Source organism: Botryllus schlosseri, chromosome 16, assembly GCF_051294905.1.
Source record: "Botryllus schlosseri isolate E-star chromosome 16, Bs_hap1, whole genome shotgun sequence".
NCBI lineage: Eukaryota > Metazoa > Chordata > Ascidiacea > Stolidobranchia > Styelidae > Botryllus > Botryllus schlosseri.
In genome coordinates, this window is record NC_137251.1 from 21,169,101 (window position 1) to 21,191,810 (window position 22,710).

Here is a 22,710-nt window from a genome sequence, read left to right on the forward strand (position 1 = left end):
TTTCACCTGGCGTAATGTATTTGGCGATCACCATCGTTATCAATCTTTCACGCGATCAATATGTGAGATGTCGCTACTCCCACAGAACGACTATAGATAAACATCGTGAGCAGTGACTCCGCTTTGAAATCGTAAACATGGACTCTGTGTGTGTGTGTGAATCTCGAGTTCGATTACGATTTGATAATGTAATCCAAGGTGAATCTCTGCGAGTCGAAGACTGATTTCGTGTTAATCACGCCACAAGAGGGCGCTGTCTCGTAATTCTACAGGTCAACATAAACCGCGGTTGGAAACTTTTGGTCTAGTTGATCCAGCTACGTATTGAAACGGTGTACCCACACAGACCATTGAGAAAACGTTGTCGTTACCTGACTATATCCACGAGTGAATATGGGACTACGCGTAACGTTCCATAGATTCCTCTGGCCCCACACCGTGGTTTTACGACACAGACAAGATGCAGCGGTGGAAATATTGAAAATGAAAAACGATACCTTGGTGACATTTGATTTGGATTTTACACCTGATGAACCATACACTCGATTGGTACATTGGGATGACAACTCTATCATCGAGGTCAAGGGAAAAGAAATGTACAGATTTGTTGGTGTTGTGGATATTCAGCGAAAATCAGGGTATATGGTTGTGTATGGTTCGCATATTTGACTGAGAATATATCGGTATGCATAATGCACTATCCATTGTATCATATCGTGTGTCATCTATGCCCACATTGAATGTACAGAGTCGTCGCATGATGAGACTTGAGAACATGAATTTGTTTTCCGTGATGTTTGTACACCGACACATTGTATGTACACCTGGTTTACGCGAATACTTGTGAACAATCGTGACGTACTTGATGTGATGGTGTATGCATTGGTATTTTTCATGGAGACAAAACACGGTCTGTAACATGTTTACTTGAATATCGGTCGTTGGGTCATGAGTGAATATCCGGATCCGGCCCCCACACTTTCTCATATTGGTGATCCGGTTTCAGCTGACTGGAGCGACATGTATTGACCAGTAAAGACACAATATAGTAAACTGACCCGAGGAAACTCACAAGTAACCCGATGTTGTCAGCGCGATGGGGAACATAAATTCATCCGTTTTGCGAACACCATTATCCGTGTATCAACCAGTTACCAAAGTCGAGGAGGTGTTTTATTCAGACATTTTGACTCTGGAAAATCCAAAACACAAACCCGGACATCACGGACATATCGGAAACCCCTTTATTCACCAATTCCGAAAACATACATGTCGATGTACAACATCACATTGTTATTGTATGTGAGTAACCAATGATTTTGATGGGGTGCATCAGAGCAAGTGAATATTTGATTAGACAAATGTATCGGAGTCGTTGTTGGTGTATATTTTGTCACTGTCCGTTGTAACAATATACAAAAAATATCAAATTGACCGGTGTGGTTGTCAGTTTTCAAAACGAAAAGGGTATTGTTACCCAGGGAAAAGATAGATTTCCAAGTGAAAACGGTATTGGTACTCAGGTAAACGACAGATTTCCAAGTGAAAATGTATTGTTACAATGGGTAAACGCCAGATCTCCAAAGAAAAATGATATTTTACTCAGGTAAACGACGACCCGCCGAGTGAAATGGTTTGTTGCTCAGGGAAAAAATATATTTCCAAGTGAAAATGGTCTGTTGCTCAAGGAAAAATTATATTTCCAAGTAAAAATGGTCTGTTGCTCAAGGAAAAAATATATTTCCAAGCGAAAAAGGTTTGTTACCTGGGGGGAAAAATATATTTGCAAGTGAAAAAGGTTTGTTACCCAGGAAAAAATAGATTTCCAAAGGAAAGGGGGATTGTTACTCTTGGAAACGATAGACCCCCAAGTGAAAATGTTTTGTTACTCTGATTAAACGATAAATCTCCAAAGAATAATGGTATTTTTACTCAGGTAACGACTGACCTCCAGATGAAAATGGTAATTTTACTTGGGTGGGTATCGTATGTTTAGTGTCGTTGGTGTTGTTAAACGTAGCTGTCGAGTTGTACAATATACTTGTCGTGAGTCTACAATTACGAAAGGAGAGAATGAAATTGCTATTATGAGTGCCAGAAGGTTGTTGTATGTAGATTTGACAGTAACCCTATCATTCGCATATGACAAACACAATCATGGCCATTAACTAACTTGCTCGGTCTCGATCAATGCAAAAGAGATGATTAGTTTTTTGAAACCGTAGCGAAGACCACATGTAAATCTATGCGATAGACTTCTATCTCCTTACATTCAGTCGCGTCGTGTCCAATTTAATACGGATCCCACATATATGACATGCAAACACTAACGCCGTAAACAGAAGTCGATGATTTTGATTAATAAAAATATTTCTTGACTACATCGGAATGTCTATGTTGTAGAAAGTAAATACTTTTATGGTGTTGTGTGTTTACTGAAAGCGATTGGTTACAAGCATGTTTTGGCGGAATAAAATTTATTTTTCTGTTTGTGAGGAAATGAAAATAGATTCGTGGTTTCAATTGAATTGTGACTGTGTTGTTTTAATGCACGTTTCAACAGGTAGACTTGACACTGAACAACAATTCGACCCACAAAACATATTCGTTGTATGATTTGTCACAGGTGCTCAAAGGGTTAGGAATATTTTTGTATGATAATATCTTCTAGCTGTTTTGTTGTGAGGGCAATCATGTGATGACTCAGCACTTTTCGTTAGCAAAGTAGATTGATCTATGTGAAAGATGTAAGGACCGTGACTAGAAAACATATGTACTTTCTTGTTGGGGTACTGCTATGGTATTGACATAACCCTCTGGAAGTGAGTATGCTTTTCTTTCACGAAAGTTTACGTGGTAATATTGTAATAAATTTTTGTTAACTAAACTCGGATGGATACCGCAATCGTGCTGGACTTACACATGGTATTCGCATACTGTACACATACAAACTTTTGTGTAAACAACTCTGATGTTTCTGTTAGTACTAGTTCTGTGTTGATTATTAAGATACATGAACACCCGTTCAGACAATAAAGTTCTTGTGATATCGAAACAGTTTGAAAGCACCACCAATCAGTGTACAGGTTTGTAGCATGGGAATATTTTCATGTGTCGTGAATATCTTTCGTATACACTTAGTATGAAATGAGATGTGTGGAACAATAATTAGTGTCGTACAAAGTGTTGTGTTTGATTGCCTACTTTTTATCAATGTCTTTGTGATGTTAAAAGACGGCTGAGTTTTCATTTACATTAAGCGGAGAAACTCAAGTAATAAATTTTACTCGTTTGAAAATATCGATCAATGGAGTAACAGTATCAATATGAGAGGCATATTATTTTTTTCGCGATATGCAACCAATCTTCTAAGCATAACTTGTCAAAAATTTATCGTGTCGTAGAAACACCGGTTGTTACGAATTCGAACGAAATGTACTTCGATTATCACGATGATGGAAATTAAGATCAATGCAGTATTTCAGAGTGGTATGTTCCCCAATCACTAAATGTCGGTTAGTTAAACGATACATTTACAAGTTTACTGAAAAATTGATTTACAAATAACAGCTTGAGGATCTAAAGCTCAACCACGCAAATGTGTTCATTTGACACAAACAAAATATCGAATGGAGGCCATCACATTGGTTTCATTTCGAGTGAGTGAAAATTGTTTTCTGTTGGTCAGGTAGGACACATTTGACAAACATCGTACACATTGTTTCTTCGTGATGGTAACGACTTTCAGCGGCTTGGTTTCATGTCGGGAATTATTATTTGAGGGCTCGAGAATGATTTCAATCAATACTAGAAATGAACAACAATGCAAAACACGTTCAGCAAATAACAGTGTGGCAAGTACTTTTTTCGATATTACGAGTGTTGGGCACTAGACACTTCTAGTTGAATTGGATGCATCTAACAAACATATCACAATTTACTTTTGCAATAATCAAAGTCTTAGAGTGTATAACCTCGCGGTATTTTACATTTAGCACGCACAATGGGGAGTTACTGAAATGATTAAGAATTGATCGCTAGCTTCGAACGGTACTCGATACTCAAAGTTATATTTTCACACTCTGTAAAGTGCATATGTTTCAATTCTCTGTCACAAATTCCGACAATAAATCGTTGGATTCAATAGTAACGATTTTTTGATATACTGATTCTACACTTAGTCGTTTCAATTACCCGTTGGGAATCGGGATAATAAAGCATTTTGTGTCGGATGTTCAATGTATGAATACTGGAATTATTACATCTTTAGTGCTGTTTATCGCAAACGATAGATTTTAATAATTGTACTGATTGTTGAATGTAATAATACCGATATTGTCGTTTCATCTTTAGTCTTGGTTACTGGAAATATTTTCTGATATCCGCGATACGCAGAGTGATTTTTACCGAGGTGGAGTAATTTTTCCTATCAAGAACATTTCAGACACACATAGTTTTACAGCTTAATATGTTAATAACATTGGTACTGAAAAGTCTGTTTCTGTCATAACATTTACCACAACTCCGGGTCTAATTAACGCAAATAATTTAATAATAAAGTAATGATCAACTATTACAAATCTCATATGTCAAATCAATGTGTCAATCCTTATGTTCACAGCATGATAACTTTGAATATAACACCATCGTTCGATTGTAAGAAATGAATTCTCAACTACGTTGGTCGGACTTTCAAATCTTGTATACTCAAACATATTATGTTAATCTCAAGTCGCCGACACTGAGAAGTAATTACTTTTGTCTTACAAAATATACCGAGTAGTAATTAGTTTGTCTTGCAGAATATACCGCGTAGTAATTCCTCTATCTTACAGAATAGTAACGACTTTTCAAGCTGAATAAAAATAGATGTGTAGTGATATGAATACAACCAAGCTTGTTATGGATTTTAGGTTTTACTGATTGTATGGATTCGTGTATGTTTGGCTGTTTTTCATACTGATACTGTTTGAGTTGGTTGGGTAAGTTACAAACGGATTTACTTGACAATGTTTTCGTGGTTGACTCTTTGAGTATGGTAAGATGGTGAGATGTCGAGACGTAATACTATTTCCGTACACTCAATTACAACAAAACATAACCCGCATTCAAATAAGCCGTAAGATACAAGCGGATTTAAAACTTGATGCTGTTTTGTGGTTGACTCAAGTCAGTAGTCATGTTTGTGTTGATTTCGGGAATGATCATGACGAGTTGGTCGAGTAAATTAGGTAATGTGGTTGTAACTATAACCGTAAAGAGATGCTGACATTCAAATATCTTTTACGGATTTAATTGTGATAAATTATTTCTCAGTTATTGTCCAGACATTCAAATCTCGTATACTCAAAATATAATATGCTCAAGTCAAATCGTATATGCACCGATTAGTAAATACTTTGTCTTCAGAATAGTAACGACCTTTACAATCGAATAAAAAAAGACCGATCATACGAGTACAACCAGGATGAATTAATTCAAATTTATGAGTTGTAGTGATATAATCAAGTAAGTGAAAACTAGATTTCTCGAGTAGTGATTACTTTGTGTTATAGATTAGTAACGACTTTTACAGTTGAATAAAAATTATCGGTCATGCGAATACCACAAGGATGAATTAATTCAAGTTTGCGAGTTGTAGTGATATAGCCAAGTGAGTGAGAACTAGATTTTAAACACTTGTTAATGTTGTGAATAATTCTTTTGAGTATGGTACGATGTTAAAATATCTCTTTGACAAACGGAAAGCAGGATCGTGAATAGAGTTGTAAGTTTCAAGGATTGTTTCAAAGTATGATCTTGAAATGTGACTGGATCAAAGTTGGTAGTCATGTTTGTCAATCCTATTTCAATTCAGATTATGTCAAAGTCCAAATATTTCATTTTGGATTATCTGGATTTACCTTTAGTACATCCCGCGAATGGATTCCGACACCGCGCTATAACATTTTTTGATAATAAGGACTCGAGGCTTTTCATGATAGAGTTGACGAGTGATAAGATGTGTGTTTTTGTTAAGAGTTTGATTTCAAGTTAATAAAGACAATAACTGTATAATGAACATACTTGTGATTCTTGATTCTTGCAGAATTATAGTTGGTATTGATTCTATAAGTGTGAAAACAGCGGCGTGGAATGTGCGAATAATTCGATGTGGCTAAAAGTCGGTGTCAGTAATATTCAGGTTACGGTCGAATCAAAAGATCACGAAAAGATTTCTAAAATAATTAGAATTGTACCGAATTAACACATTCAGATACGAATCAACTTGAGCTGTGTAGTAAGTTTCATTTCAAGTTGACAAATTGACACATTACTTGTATTTTCGCATGATTCTTATCATACAACTAAAGTCAACCGCGTTCCGAAGTGTCAAACATATAGCGACCACCAGAAAGTGTCAAATTGTTGGTTTACGAATCACCGTCTGCGCCGGCTCTGTGACAAACTTACTGCGGGAATTTTACCTTGTGAGTGATCGGTATGTCTGTAACGCCAAGTCGCTAAAGATGGTTATGTTCGAGACATTATCTTGTCGGCGATCGCGGGATTTGCAATCTATTTCACACCTTTTTGAAGTGTTAGTTTGTGAACGCGGTTATTGTTGATATTCGAATCGCCGTCTACGCCGGCTCTGCGGTAAACTAATTACCAAAATATTACCTTGGAAGTGATTCCAAGATTTAGCAAACTATTTCGCACTGACTGGATTAGTGTAATAATCGATAATAGCACACGACTGCACGGAAACAATTCAGCGCGCAGGTCATTCGAAATATAGGTCGCACTGCTTAATCCTCTTGCAAGCCACGTTTCCGTTTGTGCGGTTATTGTTGGTGACTCGTACATATTCAACACCGCGCGAGAGATGCCTGAAAGTACCAATCACGACCGCACCCATAAGAACACATGACGAATCACCAACACAATCTATACGCGAAAGTACGGCATGCGAAAGTACGATGTGCGAGAGATGCCTACACCCGAAAGTACGATATGCCGACGCAACCATAAGAACACAGAGCGAATCACCAACACAGCCTATACGCGAAAGTACGACATGCGAAAGTACGATGTGCGAGAGATGCCTACACCCGAAAGTACGATATGCCAACACGAGTTTTCAATACGAGTCACCGCCGCAGCCTATACTTGAAAGTACGATGTGCGAGCGCACCCATAAGAACACATTACGATGTGCGAGCGATAGGGGGGTCTAAAAGTACGATGTGCCAACACGAGTTTTCAATACGATGTGCGAGCGGGCCCATAAGAACCCCAGGCACACCCAGAGCGATCCTATATACTACTTTTATATAATCGCTTTGCTGGCCGAGCAACAAATTTACCATTTTCAAGTCTACACAGATAACACAGATTGGTGAAAGTCATGATCCAATTTCTGTAATACCGTTTTAATACAGTTGTACTCTTCTTTTAGTTTTGTTGAGTGACCAATTTGGAGAGGAATATGGGCTACAATTACGAACCAATACACATTTCAAACTTATTTTCGAACTGTCTATGAATAAGCGCCACTTTTGATGTCTATATTGTGGGACTTCCATTTTCATCAAAAGCCCTTCGATGTCTTTGCAGTAAAAAAGTTCATCCTATTGGCTAAAATACGGAAGTAATTCTTTCTCTCTTGTACCGTAAAATGTTATTCAAGCTCCAGTTCCAGAGCAGATTTTGTCTTTCAGTCGGGTACTCCCTCAGAGTGAGGCACATTTCGCCGAGAATATTCTAAATCTGCGTAATTCAAAGTATTCTACTTACGACGATAAAATAAAATAAATGAATAATTCATACATAAAAAATATCGATTTCTCAAAAAGGGTTCCCTACTATTACCGAGAATGCTATTACCGAGATGGACATTACCGAGAATGCTATTACCGAGAATGGACATTACCGAGAACGGACAATACCGAGAATGGACATTACCGAGAATGGACAATACCGAGAATTGACATTACCGAGAATGGACAATACCGAGAATGGACATTACCGAGAATGAACAATACCGAGAATGGACATTACCGAGAATGACATTACCGAGAATGCTATTACCGAGAACGGGCATTACCGAGAATGACATTACCGAGAATGGACATTACCGAGAACGGAGAATACCGAGAATGGACATTACCGAGAATGGACAATACCGAGAATGGACATTAGCGAGAATGCTATTACCAAGAATGGACATTACCGAGAATGCTATTACCGAGAACGGACATTACCGAGAATGGACATTACCGAAAATGGACATTACCGAGAACGGACTTTGCCAAGAATGGACGTTACCGAGAATGTATATTACCATATCATCGTAACATATTTGATGGAACTGACACTGTATGACTATGGTACCGAACAGTCCAGTCAGGTTTATTAATATTTTCATCGTTTCAAAACATCACAAGACTGCGATACGATGAAAAGATAGGAAGGTGTCGAAACAACTTGGAGTAGCCATTAAGATCAGACACCCACCTTAGCCTAGGCGAAGTAAATAAGAGGCATGCACACTGAATGAAAAGTAATGCAGAGAATATAAGACGCAAGCGACAAAATGGGGTGGCATGTGGCGGAGGGCGCGGTCGATGTTAGGTCGTGGTCCGGTCATCCTGAAGACTGGCTAGTATGGATTTAGAAGAAATTGCTTGTATTTCGACTTGAATGCGGACATGCTCGACGACTGTCGGATAGCCGGCGAGATGCTGTTCCACAATTGGGGTCCGGCATACTTGATAGAGCAATGCGTTTTCTTGTATTCAGTCCTGATCATATGGTAGGCTAGTTGTTCGATCAGGTGACTAGATACTCATAGCAACAACAAATTGGTTAGCAAGCTACTTTCTCGCGCACCTGCTTCAGTGCTAAATATCGCATAGTGTACTGTTGATTTCTGGTTGTAAACGTTTCGGAAATTTGTTGAAGAAGTCATCAGAGATTTACGTATGCTAGATGTCAATCCTGTACAAAGCACATAGAATGATATCGTCAGAATTACGCAGAAATCCGTCGTTAACGTAGCCGTATTTCGGATACAGTATATTATTGTTTTCGGGCTGTAAACGTTCGCAAGTGTCATGGAGATGCGCAAGGATTCAAATATGATGGATGTCTTTGATTCATGAACTATGTAAACTCCTTGCGTCAAAATGATCGACATTGTAGCCGTTATTTGGTAGTCAACTATGATTTTATGACACAAAATTCGACATTGCAGGACATTGACTGCGTGATATTTATTGCAGCATTAAGTTAGGTGTGGATAGTATACTATAGTTGTATTGTAGCGGTAGTTGGTAATCATTGCAGCATTTTGATGATTGATATCGATTGCAATATAGGATACTGCTATTTTTAAGCCTAAGAGACAATGACTGCCAGTGCCAGTACGTTGATGTGTTATGAATTCATGCAATGTGCTACATACCATATATATATTAAATATCCTAAGCTATTGTATGACTTCTCAGTTGAACAATTCAAAATGTTTAGACCTCTACACCTATATTACAAGTTATTGATCATTCTGTCATGCTGCCAAGTGCCACTACCCGAAGGAAAATGATCATCAGCTCCAATTGAGGGTGAAACAAACTGTCCCGGGCCTGGATTACTTGATTGATTGCCTGGATTGGATTACTTCACTCTATGGCACAGTGCAAATATCTTGAGTTTCAAGACATATGGCTATACCACATGCATACGGAATAATGATCTGATGGATTATCCCAAGAGAGCCGAACATAGGCAACTAAGAAATTGATGATGCCCTCGTCAAGAATTCAACCTGGAGCCAATTATTATCACCACATAAAATTTGGTTATGCGGTGGAAGGCAGCGTGGTTTCATGCCAACAGAAAATGTCAGCAGATGATCTGAGCACTGACTAACTGTCCTGAACTTCTTTCCCGATGTTGATGTCTGCTTTGAAAATGATATTTCATTTGTGTACAGCAAGACAAGCGTGTACAGCAAGACAAGCTTCCGTGGATGCTATGAATATGTCTAGACAAGTGGCTATGAAGGTAGAGGAAAATACATAGGCATAACAGTCTCGGCAGTTATTGAACTTGATAAGGTTAACATCCATTTTTCTTCAACTATTTCTTATGCTCTGAGTATCGAATGCACAAAAATTAATAAATCGATCTTCTTTGCAAGTTTATTTGTAAATTCAATGAATCAAAGAATATCATAAGTTCAGAATATTACGGAGTCAATGCGAAAGAAACAATGTTAGTCGTCTTTAGAGGATGTTTCTGAGTTGGATGAGCCAATACACAGAGGGGGTCAGCAACGAAGTACTATTTTACCTGAGTACTAGCGTCATTATGAGTTTAGGCTACTTCCACTTCTACTTGACACTTTTTAGGTAGTACTTTTTTGTCAGGTTTGGGATTTTGTCAACTAGAAGGTAGCTTTGGCGCATGATTGCATCCCCTTCAAGCGTGAGGTTGTCATAACAACTGGGCAAAATAGCCCCAGTACCACGGTAACTAAATTAATTTCTGAAAATTGCACTTATTTGTGGTGTCATCACCCTTTTGCGTTGATCAAGAAGATGCAACATGCAATGTTTACAGTTGTCACATGGCATCAATTTCTAAAACTAAGTGACCCTCAACCAAATCTACTTCATGTAACGAATTTCTTGACCGCTTTTCAGAAATTCATTTCTACTTCCACTTGAAGTATTGTCCTGGAAGTAATTAGTGCTACTTGTACTGGAGTATAAATTAAGGCATTGCTTCTACTCGGTTCCCAACAATGACCACGTTGACCACGTCTGGGTATAGGATGACCGATCTTGTCACTGCGTTTGAGCTGCTCTAAGAGTTATATGATAGTTACTTCCCTTAGTTCGCTAAATATCGCACATATGTGACATCAACTATTTATCAAAATCGAGTGTGATTTGTCAAATCCACTTCAATCGCAGTTGCGAAGTAGTGGTAATAAAATTGGCATTGTATAAGGGAACAATAAAGTGCACTGATTTGCTTAGTCTTGACGGCAGGTTCTCCCAAAAGATACTTCCGATATGTTCAGCGACATTTGTTTTACAGCAGCACCCCACACCCAAACCAGCAGACAGTATATCCTGATCCTAGAGGGTCCCGGCTGCTTCAGCCATATATTCCATCCAAAATCAGGCTCCACAACAGACAAATAGTACTGCTTGAACTAACAAATACTCTTACCAGAATATAAGCCAATCGCTTCACTTCAAATGCATAAATTTAAGTACATATGATCAGAGTTGAGTACCGTGATACGACTACGTTACCGATGGATTTCTGCGTAATTCTGACGATTTCATTCGAAATGCTTTGTACATGATTGACATCTAGCATAGGTGAATCTCTGATGACTTCTTCAACAAATTTCCGAAACGTTTACAACCAGAAATCAACAGTACACTATGCGATATTTAGCACTGAAGCAGGTGCGCGAGAAAGTAGCTTGCTAACCAATTTGTTGTTGCTATGCGTATCTAGTCACGTGATCGAAGTCCTGCAAAAGGCCTATTGTGCGCTTTTGTCTCCATGGATTCGGAGACGACCAAAGTAACCATAGACCATAACCACATTACGTACAGATTACGTACCATATTACGTACGTGTAATGCAGTAGCGACCAACTTTTTTACCCTTCGCTACCATTACTGTAAGAAGCACGGGCGTAACCGATGCCATTGTCAGCAGCAGATAGGCGGTTGGTGGGATTCCTGGGTTGAAACGATAAATATGACAAAATTAAAAATGTTTGGCGCGCTGCAGCATACGAACAGTTGCCGAGCCCTGAGATAGATTATGATCTTATATTCCACACTCATCACACTGCATGTACTATCCCCAACTCTGACTGCTCGTATGCAAAGGTGATATAGGATTCGTGCTATATTTTCTCGCCTCTCCTTGCCTACTCGTTACTTCTAGGGCTTGCAGAAATAAGAGACTGAGGAATTTCGGATGTACACTATCCCCCAACAAATCTAGTCTACACTTTGGAAAACAATCATTCGTTCAGTAGACCTGAAGTTTATTATTTATATGGCATGACTGACATATAAATACAACGAAACAAACGAAGTGAAAGACACTCTAATTGACTTTACACGAGAGATTCAGATCGTAAATATGTAATAGTGATTGCCATAGATTTAGCATCACTTAGGTCTATTGAAACCTAAAATTCGAAAGCTTGCAGAGCTCTGCTCCGTCGTCAGAAACCTCAGGTACGAGCAGGGCTCCGAAAGCTGGTGATTTCAGTTTCAATAGACACGGCGTTACGCTAAATCTGTCTTGATCGCCATTATATATTTACTCAGTTAAGATTATGTGCCACTCTCTTCAGAAAAGTTTCTGGCATGGTGTCATTCGTCCATGTTTCCTCACAGAGTCGCTTCAAATTTTCGCTCAGTGTAACGTATTTCTTCTTTCTTGTAGGCGGTCCATGGCCAGAGAAAGTTTGAATTAAGTCCACCTGCTTTTGTATGACATCCTTCCTTCAAAAATATGCCATGTTTGTAATTAGTATGCCATGTATAATATGCCTGAATCTTAGGGCGGAGGTAATAAAGTTATAGCTGATCCGGGAGAATGCTAATCATGTGATTAAAACTGATTGCTCTTTTTAATATTTTTTTTCGGATATGACGATAAGGGGCGCGCGGAATTTTTCACTATCATCAAGGGGGCGTGTCTAAAAAAGTTTGAGGACCGCTGATCTACAGCAGCATGCAATAAAAAACTTACTTAATACATTCTAAAAAACTCCAAATGTTCACGTGGCATCCCCCAACCAGTATGCCGAAGCCACGATGCCACCCTTCAACGGAGTTGTTCGTTCGGTGCATCTCATCGATGGTACGTCGCCGCACGTTCCACACGCTGGGTGGGAATAGTGCCCGCCTGACACTGCCTTGTTGATGGTTTGTGCCACCTAACGCAGAAAAGATAATGATTGAAATAGGCCTATATCGATAGAATTGTGCTACAGCCTACCTATATATGTATCTCGAAAATAATTAGCCAATTCGTCGGCAATACTTGGCCAGCCATTGCCAGAGGAAGTCAATATACCAAAGCAACGTTCTACGTCTGACTCCGGCACAAAAGCCAGGGCCGTCAAGGACTTTACCTGTAACAAAACCTAAAGTCATTATCACTTGGCGATAACGTCATTGGCTATACAAAGGCTTGCCTGAATGGAGAAGTCGCGATCAGATAGATATTGAGTTTTCAATCCTAACTCCTGCACCTTTCTTTGTACACTTTGGCTGAGATGAAACAGGCACCCCGTAATTTTCACACTCGGAAATTCATCAGAGAATGCCCGAATGGCTGCCAATTCAAAGTCGTGCATAAGGGTTGTGGGCTGCAATGAAGGCCTTTTTTGTTTTAGCACCTGTTATTAAATGCATCATTATTTGATATTCGCCTTATATAGTTGATTATGTAGAGATTGTAGAGTAGAGCAAACTTCTAAATGTAGGCCTACCACTATATAAGCTACGGATGGTGTGAACGCGAGGTTCACGTTAGCGTTCTGTATGCGGCCTAGTGTAAATGACCATTGTTGTCAGAAAAAAACTGTATGAATACCAGAAAAAGCAACAATACCACATGTGCAAATTGTGATTATTCAACTAATCAATTTTTTTAATTCAATGAAATTTAGGTAAAGAATGCATCGATGTGAAATGTCAAATCTAGCAGGCGTACGGGAGTTGCCTTGATTTGATATTGTATCATGAAAACCGAATCTGGCCGATTACGGTGTTGGCTACATTAATTTCAGCATTAGAACAAGACTTTACTCGGTTTGATAGCTACACGGCTGTACGCAGTCGAGCTCACCAATATAGGAAAGTTGTTGTGATAAGCATGACTAGCGGCTGGCGTAATTTACGCCATTTCGGCAAAGGCATCGCGTAAGGCAGTGCGCATTGTAATTCGAGTATAGTTGGTATTTCCTGCGGACGTTTATTCTGCCTCACATGAGACGAAACTCCATGTTATTGGTCTTATAGATCATATTGATCGTACACAACCAACTATATGTGTAATTTCCAGCTGCATAGGGCCATCGCAAGTAAATATATTATGTCTATTTGAAACTGCTAGTTCTCTTACGTAATATAGTATTGCTGCATTTCATATCAATTTGAAACATCTTCCGCGCGACTTATAATCCATATAAGTGATACAGCTATTCATTGAAGTCAACAGTAACTTCGTATCACATCCCAAACTTATGATACAACTGTTTGTTATTACAAGCTGTTATTACAAGGTCGGGCGCAGTTATTACTTCCGTGAGTCACATACCTATCTGTGCAGTGTTAGCACTAGTCCCTGGTACTTTACGCAAGACCAAACTCCGTAATAATGATCATTGCTGAAGTGCTGGACCTCATCTAACTATGTGTGTAATTTGCAACTGCGTAAAGCAATCATATGTGAATATATATGGCTTTATTTAACGCTTTTAGTACGCGCGCGAGTTTTGTTACGTAGGCCTAATAGAATATTGCCCCATTGCACGTCACTTTTAGGCATCTTCTACACGACTAGTTTTCAACTAAAAGGTTTCAATAGACTCTTACGATCAACAAGTTTTGAAATTTAGGTCAAATCTATTGCACAAAACATAAAATATGAGGGGATGCTTTTATTATAACACCAATGAAATTATGAGAAGACTTAACAAATGACAAATTCAGCATGTTTTCTGAAATCCTTTTCACTTCAGACAATATTGATCATAATTATTTATTTCCCAATAGCAATTTTTTTCGGCTCTATACTAAAACAGATTCTCGCGAGCATAATATCCATCAAATTCGATCCAATCCGAGTGAAGGATATATAAAAAGTGGTGTAGCGTCATACACTCACATAATAAGGACTATAATGGGTGGTTTTCTAGCTTTTCCATCGTCAAAGGATCAAATAAAGCGAATACTGGAACATTTTATTAAATGAAAACAGTTGAAGTCAAATCACTATGGGCAAGCAAGAATATCCCATGCAAAATCAGACTTTAGCGTTATGACGTCAGGTCATTTTTCAATTCACTCTGCTACTGATAAAAATGATGGGCAGCAAGGCAATTTAACTATGGGGTTTGTTCTTTTGCTAAATGACAAAGTGTAGACGGATAATAATTATTATTCCTTAAAGTAGATTATGTAAAGCACATCAAAATAACATCTTTATTTGAATGTATTTTTTCATGAAAAAACACTAGATTTGCAGAATTTTGATAAAATAAAATACACTAGAACACTAGGTCAAGTCAAAATCCAAGAAATGTAGTGTAAAATCACTAGGAGTGGCATCTCTGGCCTAGAGATTTGTATAAACCCATCGAAAAGAAATCTTTGTTAAACCACTACCTGCAGTAAATCTTTGTACATATTGACGTCTTTATGCGTCAAGAGCGCGTAAATCCCAGGAAACGTTTCATGGCCTTTTGTAAAATGAATCGTGTACATCTGGCGGAATAGATTTGGCACTGTTTTAAATGTGCCGTCAGCGTGCCATTCTGTGTATCTGGTGAATAAATGAGTATTCAGCTGAAGAAAAATATCCTCTCACTATATAAGTAGCCTATAGTTCCACTACTTAGATACGTCTGCTACAAAGTTGTTCAATCTCGCCTAAATGAAAAGCTAATTATACTACTCCAAGTCGTTTCGTCACCTTCTTATCTTTTCATTGTATCGCAGTTTTTGTGGTGTTTTGAAATGATGAAAATAATAATAAACTGATACTGATATGAGTAGTTATGTAGATCGGTCGCGAACGGCCATTGGTTCTTATGGGCGGGGTGGCGATTCGCCTGGAAACCCAGGGTGGCGATTCGCCTTTTTAGACCCCCCTCTGGGCCGCGATTCGCCATGTGTTCTTATGGGTGCGGTCGTGATTCGCCTTTTCGGGTATAGGCTGCAGCGGTGAGGTGCCTGAAAACCCGGGGTGGTGACTCGCCTTTTTTGCTATAGGCGGTGGTGGTGATTCGCCTGTCGTGTATTCTTACGGGATCTGTGGTGATTCACCATGTGTTCTTATGGGTGCGGTCGTGATTCGTACTTTCAGTCATCTCTCGTGCGGTGTTGAATAAGTACGAGTCACCAACAATTAACCGCACAAACGGAAACGTGGCTTGTTGTGAGGATTAAGCAGTGCGTGCGACCTATATTTCGAATGACCTGCGCGCTGAATTGTTTCACGGCCAATCGCGTGCTACTATCGAATATTACACTATTCCATTCAGTGCGAAATAGTTTGCTAAATCTAGGAGTCACTTCCAAGGTAATATTTTGGTAATTAGTTTACCACAGAGCCGGCGTAGACGGCGATTCGAATATCAACAATAACCGCGTTCACAAACTAACACTTCAAAAATGTGTGAAATAGTTTGCAAAACCCCGCGATCGCTGACAAGATAATGCCTCGGACATAACCATCTTTCGCGACTTGGTGTTACAGGCATATCGATCGCTCACGCGGTGAAATATTCGTGAGCATCACTCGCAGAATTATATTTTGGTAATTATTTTGTCACAGAGCCGGCGTAGACGGCGATTCCAACACCAACAATAACCGTGCACACAAACTAACACTTCAAAAAAAGGTGTGAAATATTTGTAAAATGCTACGATCACTCACAAGATAATGTCCCAGATATAACCATCATTCGTGACTTGATGTTACATACATACCAATCGCTCACAAGGTAATATTTTGATAGTTTGGTACGGAACTTGATTTCACTCGTAAGATTTATTAAGTAACGAATAACTGACCGCCAGTGTCGGTAACTTGAATAGCGACAAATTGTCACTTATTTCCGCTCTAACCCTAATCCTTTGTGAAGTGAACGCTTATTCAAAAGGGTGTGATATAATTTTAAAATCCAACGACCACTCACCGGATAATGCTTCAGACATATACCAATCCCTCATACCCGCTCACAAGGTAATATTTCGGTAATAAGTTTGTCACAGAGCCGTCGCAGACGGTGATTCGAAAACCAACAATTTGTCACTCGCCCGCGATCGCTATGTTTCACGCCTCCAGAATAGTGGCTGACTTTAGTTGCGTGATAAGATCCATGAAAATATTCAATCAATGTGTTAGTTTATCAACTTGAAATGAAACTCACTACACAAATCAAGTCGATTCGTATCTGAATGTTTTAAATCGGTACAACTCTAATCCTTTGACAAATCCCTTAACGCGTTTATGTTGAATCGAACGTAACCCGAATATTACTGACGCCGACTTTCAGCCGCATCGAATTATTCGCACATTCCGCGCCACTGTTTTCACACTTATAGAATCAATACCAACTATAACTCTACAAGAATCAAGAATCACAAGTATGTGCATTACACAGTTATTGTCTTTATTAACTTGAAATCAAACACTTAACAAAAACACGCAACTAATCATTTGGCAACTCTAACATTACCAAAAAATTCCAGTATTGTTGATTGAAAATCCTTGAGTCATTATTATCAAAAATGTTATAGTACCGCATCGGAATCCATTCGCGGGATGTACTAAAGGTAAATCCAGATAATCCAAAATGAAATATTTGGACTTTGACAAACATGACTACCAACTTTGATCCAGTCACATTTCAAGATCATACTTTGAAACAATCCTTGAAACTTACAACTCTATTCACGACTGAGTTTTCCGTTTATCAAATAGAGTTTCAGTAAATACTATCGCGATATTTCAATGTGTTACTACACACAATAGAATCAATCAATGAAATAGCACCTGTTGTAAATATTTGTAACTTGACAACCACTTGTGCATACCGCGATCGACTTGCAACGCGATGAGTTAAATCGGAATATTTCAATCTATTTGTCGAAACCTTGAACAAACTATCAGGTTATTTTTTTTTTGTTGTAATCGAGTGAACGGAAATAGTATTACGTCTCAACATTTTAACATCTTCCCATAAACAAAAGAGTAAAATACAAAAAACCTTGTCAAGTCAATCCGTTTGTAACTTACCCAACCAAAGCAAAAAGTATCCTTATGAAAAGTAGACAAGACTACTACGCGAGTAATCACCACAATCCAAAATCCATAGCAAGTTCGGTTGTATTCATAGTCCACCAACTCGTATTTTTATTCAACTGTAAAAGTCGTTACTACTCTGCAAGACAAAAAAAATTACTATGTGGTATATTTTGTAAGACAAAAGTAATTACTTCTCGGTGTCGGCGACTTGAGATTAACATATGTTTTGAGTATATGATATTTGAATGTCTGACCAACGTAGTTAAGAATTCATTTCTTACGATCGAACACCGGTATTACATTGAAAGTTATCATGCTGTAAACATAAGGATTGACACATGGATTTGACATATGTAATAGTTGATCATGACTTGATTATTAAATTATTCGCGTTAATTAGACTCGGTGTTGCGGTAAAGGTTATTATGACGGCAACAAACTTTTCACCACCGTGGTTATCAACATATTGATTTGTAAAACTATACTTGTCTGAAATGTTCTTGGTTTGAAAGATATTCCGTGTTGGTACAAATCACTCTGTGTATTACGGATATCAGAAAATATTTTTACAAATGTAGTTGTTTCCAGTAACCAAGACTAAAGATGACACAACAATTTCGTTTGGAATATCTTTACTGGACGCATCCTATTCTACTAGACTTGAGTAATACACAAAACTCATAACACTTGATTATTAAATTATTCGCGGTAATTAGACCCGGTGTTGCGGTAAAGGTTATTATGACAGCAACAAACTTTTCACCACCGTGGTTATCAACATATTGATTTGTAAAACTATACTTGTCTGAAATGTTCTTGGTTTGAAAGATATTCCGTGTTGGTACAAATCACTCTGTGTATTACTGATATCAGAAAATATTTTTACAAATGTAGTTGTTTCCAGTAACCAAGACTAAAGATGACACAACAATTTCGTTTGGAATATCTTTACTGGACGCATCCTATTCTACTAGACTTGAGTAATACACAAAACTCATAACATTAACAAAATCGCAATAGGCGCTACACTGAAATCTACAAAATGTGTTTGTATTGTTACTCAAAGTAGTGATCATAAATTATCATTTAAATAAGTAATTGTAATCATAAAACCAAACTTGCGAAAGTCATTACCATAACAAAAGAATATTGTAGGTTGCTTGCTAAATGTATGCCGGAAATATTTGTAGAACTCTCACGACCAAAGAAATCGGAAATTTCTCCCCATTGTCATTCGTCAAAGTATATGTTGTCACAATACTCATCCCGTAAAAGATCTTACTTGTATGTGATTGAATCGCCGGTAATTAACTAGCTAAATCAAACCATAAGGAAATTTCACTCAGTCATCGGATTATGATATTAAACAGCGTCGCTTAATCGGCGTAGAGCGTTTTTCTAAATGCAAATCATACCTGACCAACAGAAAACAATTTTCACTCACCTTGTAATGAAACCAAGCGGTGGGCCTTCGTTCAATATTTTGTTTGTGTCAAATACTTTGCAATAAACACACACACTGGAGTGGTTGAGCTATACATCATCAAGCTGTCATCTGTAAATCGAGATCACATCCGACTTGTGACTGTATCGTTTACCTAACCGAGTTGTAGGGGAGATGTGGTACCGATGGATCACTGGGACCGAAAATACTTTGAAAATTCTTTATGATCATTCCATGATTACAATCCGTGAACTTGTCTACAACTGCTTGCTGGCAAAATCTTTCCTCACATACAAAAAAATTCGACGTGCGCGAGCTATGGGGTCTCTCACAGATGTTTTTTGTTTTGGGGGGTGTAAAGTAAATTTATATCGACATATACATTTTTCTTTGTAACCTTCAACACGAACAAACCAGCAATCATTTTTATTGTGAAGTGTAGGGCTTGTATCAGGCTATATAATGGCACCTATTATTTTTGCAGTACTTTCCTTGAGTGGAATTTTTTTCGATTCACGTATAAAATTCGTAGGGTGGGGACCGATGATACAATAGCCAAATCAAGCAAAATAATCAAGCATACTAATCATAAAACAAATGAAACATGCCTACGTACAGAAATTCTTTATGTAATAATTGTATATGATGTTCTATCGCTATAACGAGGTATTTGGAAGTCACACTGTCGATTTTCGGGCAATATGTATGTACCCTCAAATTTATAAGTCCGAGCCTAAATCGAAATGTGATTTTATGACAACATTTGAGTTAATATTTATTCTTTTTTTTGACAGTTGCGATAAACATTCTTCTTTGGCTTACTGTAGCTTAGATCGTAATACTGAGCAAGAAAAGTTGTCACATCTGAGGTATTTAGGGTATATGTGTCATAGGTCCCCGGGTCGTGTGCCATTGGACCCACCGGGTGGGGACCGATGACACGTTTGAGCAACAAATTTTGAACGTCCATAAATATTTTTTGAAAAGACGGGTATTCATGTATATGTGCGCGATAGGTAGAGCTTGTATCAAAGTGCTGAGCCAGCAAAAGACCTGCTGTTTTCGGCTGAACATTTTGGGGCCAGCGATCATTTTCCAATTTTTGATCCATCGGTACCACATCTCCCCTATGCGCAGTTTCATATTTTTATCATTTAGTGATTGCTGAACATACCAAACGATACACATTCACTTCCGAAATACTGCGTTGATCTCAATTCCCTTTGTCGTGATAACCGAAGTACATTTGTTTCGAATTCGTAACAGCCGACTTTTCTATGACACGATAAATTTTGACAAGTTATGCTTAGAAGATTGGTTGCATATCGCGAAAAATAACATACTGCTCATATTGATACTGTTAATCGGTATTTTCACGCGAGTCGATTTTCAAATGAGTAAAATTTATTACATGAGTTTCTCCGCTTAATGTAAATGAAAACTCAGTCGTCTTTTAACATCACAAAGACATTGATAAAAAGTAAGCAATCAAACACAACACTTTGTACGACACTAATTATTGTTCCACACATCTCATTTCATACTAAGTGTATACGAAAGATATTCATGACACATGAAAATATTCCCATACTACAAACCTGTAAAATGATTGGTGGTGCTTTCAAACTGTTTCGATATCACAAGAACTTTATTGTCTAAATGGGTGTTCATGTATCTTAATAATCAAATAGTTCAACACAGAACTAGTACGAACAGAAACATCAGAGTTGTTTACACAAAAGTTTGTATGTGCACAGTATGCGAATACCATGTGTAAGTCCAGCACAATTGCGGTATCCATCCGAGTTTAGTTAACACAGATTTATTACAACGAGCCACGTAAACTTTCGTGAAAGAAAAGCATACTCACTTCCAGAGGGTTATGTCAACGCCATAGCAGTAAATCAGCTACTCCAACAAGAAAGTACATATGTTTTCTAGTCACGGTCCTTACATCTTTCACATAGATCAATCTACATTGCTAACGAAAAGTGCTGAGTCATCACATGATTGCCCTCACAACAAAACAGCTAGAAGATATTATCATACAAAAATATTCCTAACCCTTTGCGCACCAGTGACAAATCATACCACAAACATTTTTTGTGAGTCGAATTGTTGTTCATTGTCAAGTCTACCTGTTGAAACGTACATTAAAACAACACAGTCACAATTCAATTAAAACCACAAATCTATTTTCATTTCGTCACAAACTGTCACATGAATTTGTTTTCCATGATGATAAACGGAAAACTCAGTCGTGAATAGAGTTGTAAGTTTCAAGGATTGTTTCAAAGTATGATCTTGAAATGTGACTGGATCAAAGTTGGTAGTCATGTTTGTCAAAGTCCAAATATTTCATTTTGGATTATCTGGATTTACCTTTAGTACATCCCGCCAATGGATTCCGATGCGGTACTATAACATTTTTGATAATAATGACTCAAGGATTTTCAATCAACAATACTGGAATTTTTTGGTAATGTTAGAGTTGCCAAATGATTAGTTGCGTGTTTTTGTTAAGTGTTTGATTTCAAGTTAATAAAGACAATAACTGTGTAATGCACATACTTGTGATTCTTGATTCTTGTAGAGTTATAGTTGGTATTGATTCTATAAGTGTGAAAACAGTGGCGCGGAATGTGCGAATAATTCGATGCGGCTGAAAGTCGGCGTCAGTAATATTCGGGTTACGTTCGATTCAACATAAACGCGTTAAGGGATTTGTCAAAGGATTAGAGTTGTACCGATTTAAAACATTCACATTCTTGCGTGCGGGTGAGGGTGAGACGTCACCTCATCAGCGATCACTATACTTACAAGGCACCGGTTGAGCGATTGGGCATGTTTTTTGGGGTTCCCCTTGTCTCACCCTCACCCGCACGCAAGAATGTGAACAGTAATAACTCACCGTTTCAATTCTTTGTCTTCACATTCTTGCGTGCGGGTGATGGTGAGACGTCACCTCATCAGCGATCACTATACTTGCAAGGCACCGGTTGAGCGATTGGGCATGTTTTTTTGGGTTCACATTCTTGCGTGCGGGTGAGGGTGAGACAAGGGGAACCCCAAAAAACATGCCCAATCGCTCAACCGGTGCCTTGTAAGTATAGTGATCGCTGATGAGGTGACGTCTCACCATCACCCGCACGCAAGAATGTGAAACAATTCAGCACACAGGTCATTCGAAATAT

At 38.3% G+C, this 22,710-nt stretch overlaps 3 protein-coding genes and 1 long non-coding RNA gene across 4 annotated transcripts in view; 2 read left to right on the top strand and 2 right to left on the bottom strand.

The window, feature by feature from the left end:
- LOC145458778 (uncharacterized) overlaps positions 1 to 22,710 on the top strand; it is a 264,884-nt gene that overhangs the window by 210,812 nt on the left and 31,362 nt on the right. The window lies entirely within an intron of this gene.
- Positions 1 to 22,710, bottom strand: part of LOC145459414 (uncharacterized) — a 229,606-nt gene that overhangs the window by 206,127 nt on the left and 769 nt on the right. The gene's annotated exons all lie outside the window — the stretch shown is intronic.
- Positions 1 to 22,710, top strand: part of LOC145459361 (calreticulin-like) — a 283,057-nt gene that overhangs the window by 77,229 nt on the left and 183,118 nt on the right. The window lies entirely within an intron of this gene.
- On the bottom strand, positions 12,048 to 15,627 carry LOC145459371 (uncharacterized). The gene is made up of 5 exons (XM_080338027.1): positions 15,426 to 15,627; positions 13,229 to 13,432; positions 13,030 to 13,165; positions 12,781 to 12,967; positions 12,048 to 12,530 (listed from the first exon to the last, which is right to left on the bottom strand). The coding sequence occupies exons 1-5, from the start codon at positions 15,522 to 15,524 to the stop codon at positions 12,350 to 12,352; spliced, it is 807 nt and encodes a 268-aa protein (XP_080194153.1). The 5' UTR covers positions 15,525 to 15,627; the 3' UTR covers positions 12,048 to 12,349.

Bases quoted from the DNA above. Each gene is read 5' to 3' on its own strand.
- LOC145459371 (XM_080338027.1), bottom strand. From the start codon at position 15,524: ATGTACACGATTCATTTTACAAAAGGCCATGAAACGTTTCCTGGGATT. The intron at 13,166-13,228 runs GCAAGCCTTTGT...GTTTTGTTACAG, and splicing joins ATCGCGACTTCTCCATTCAG to GTAAAGTCCTTGACGGCCCT. The intron at 12,968-13,029 runs GTAGGCTGTAGC...TTTCTGCGTTAG, and splicing joins TTTTCGAGATACATATATAG to GTGGCACAAACCATCAACAA.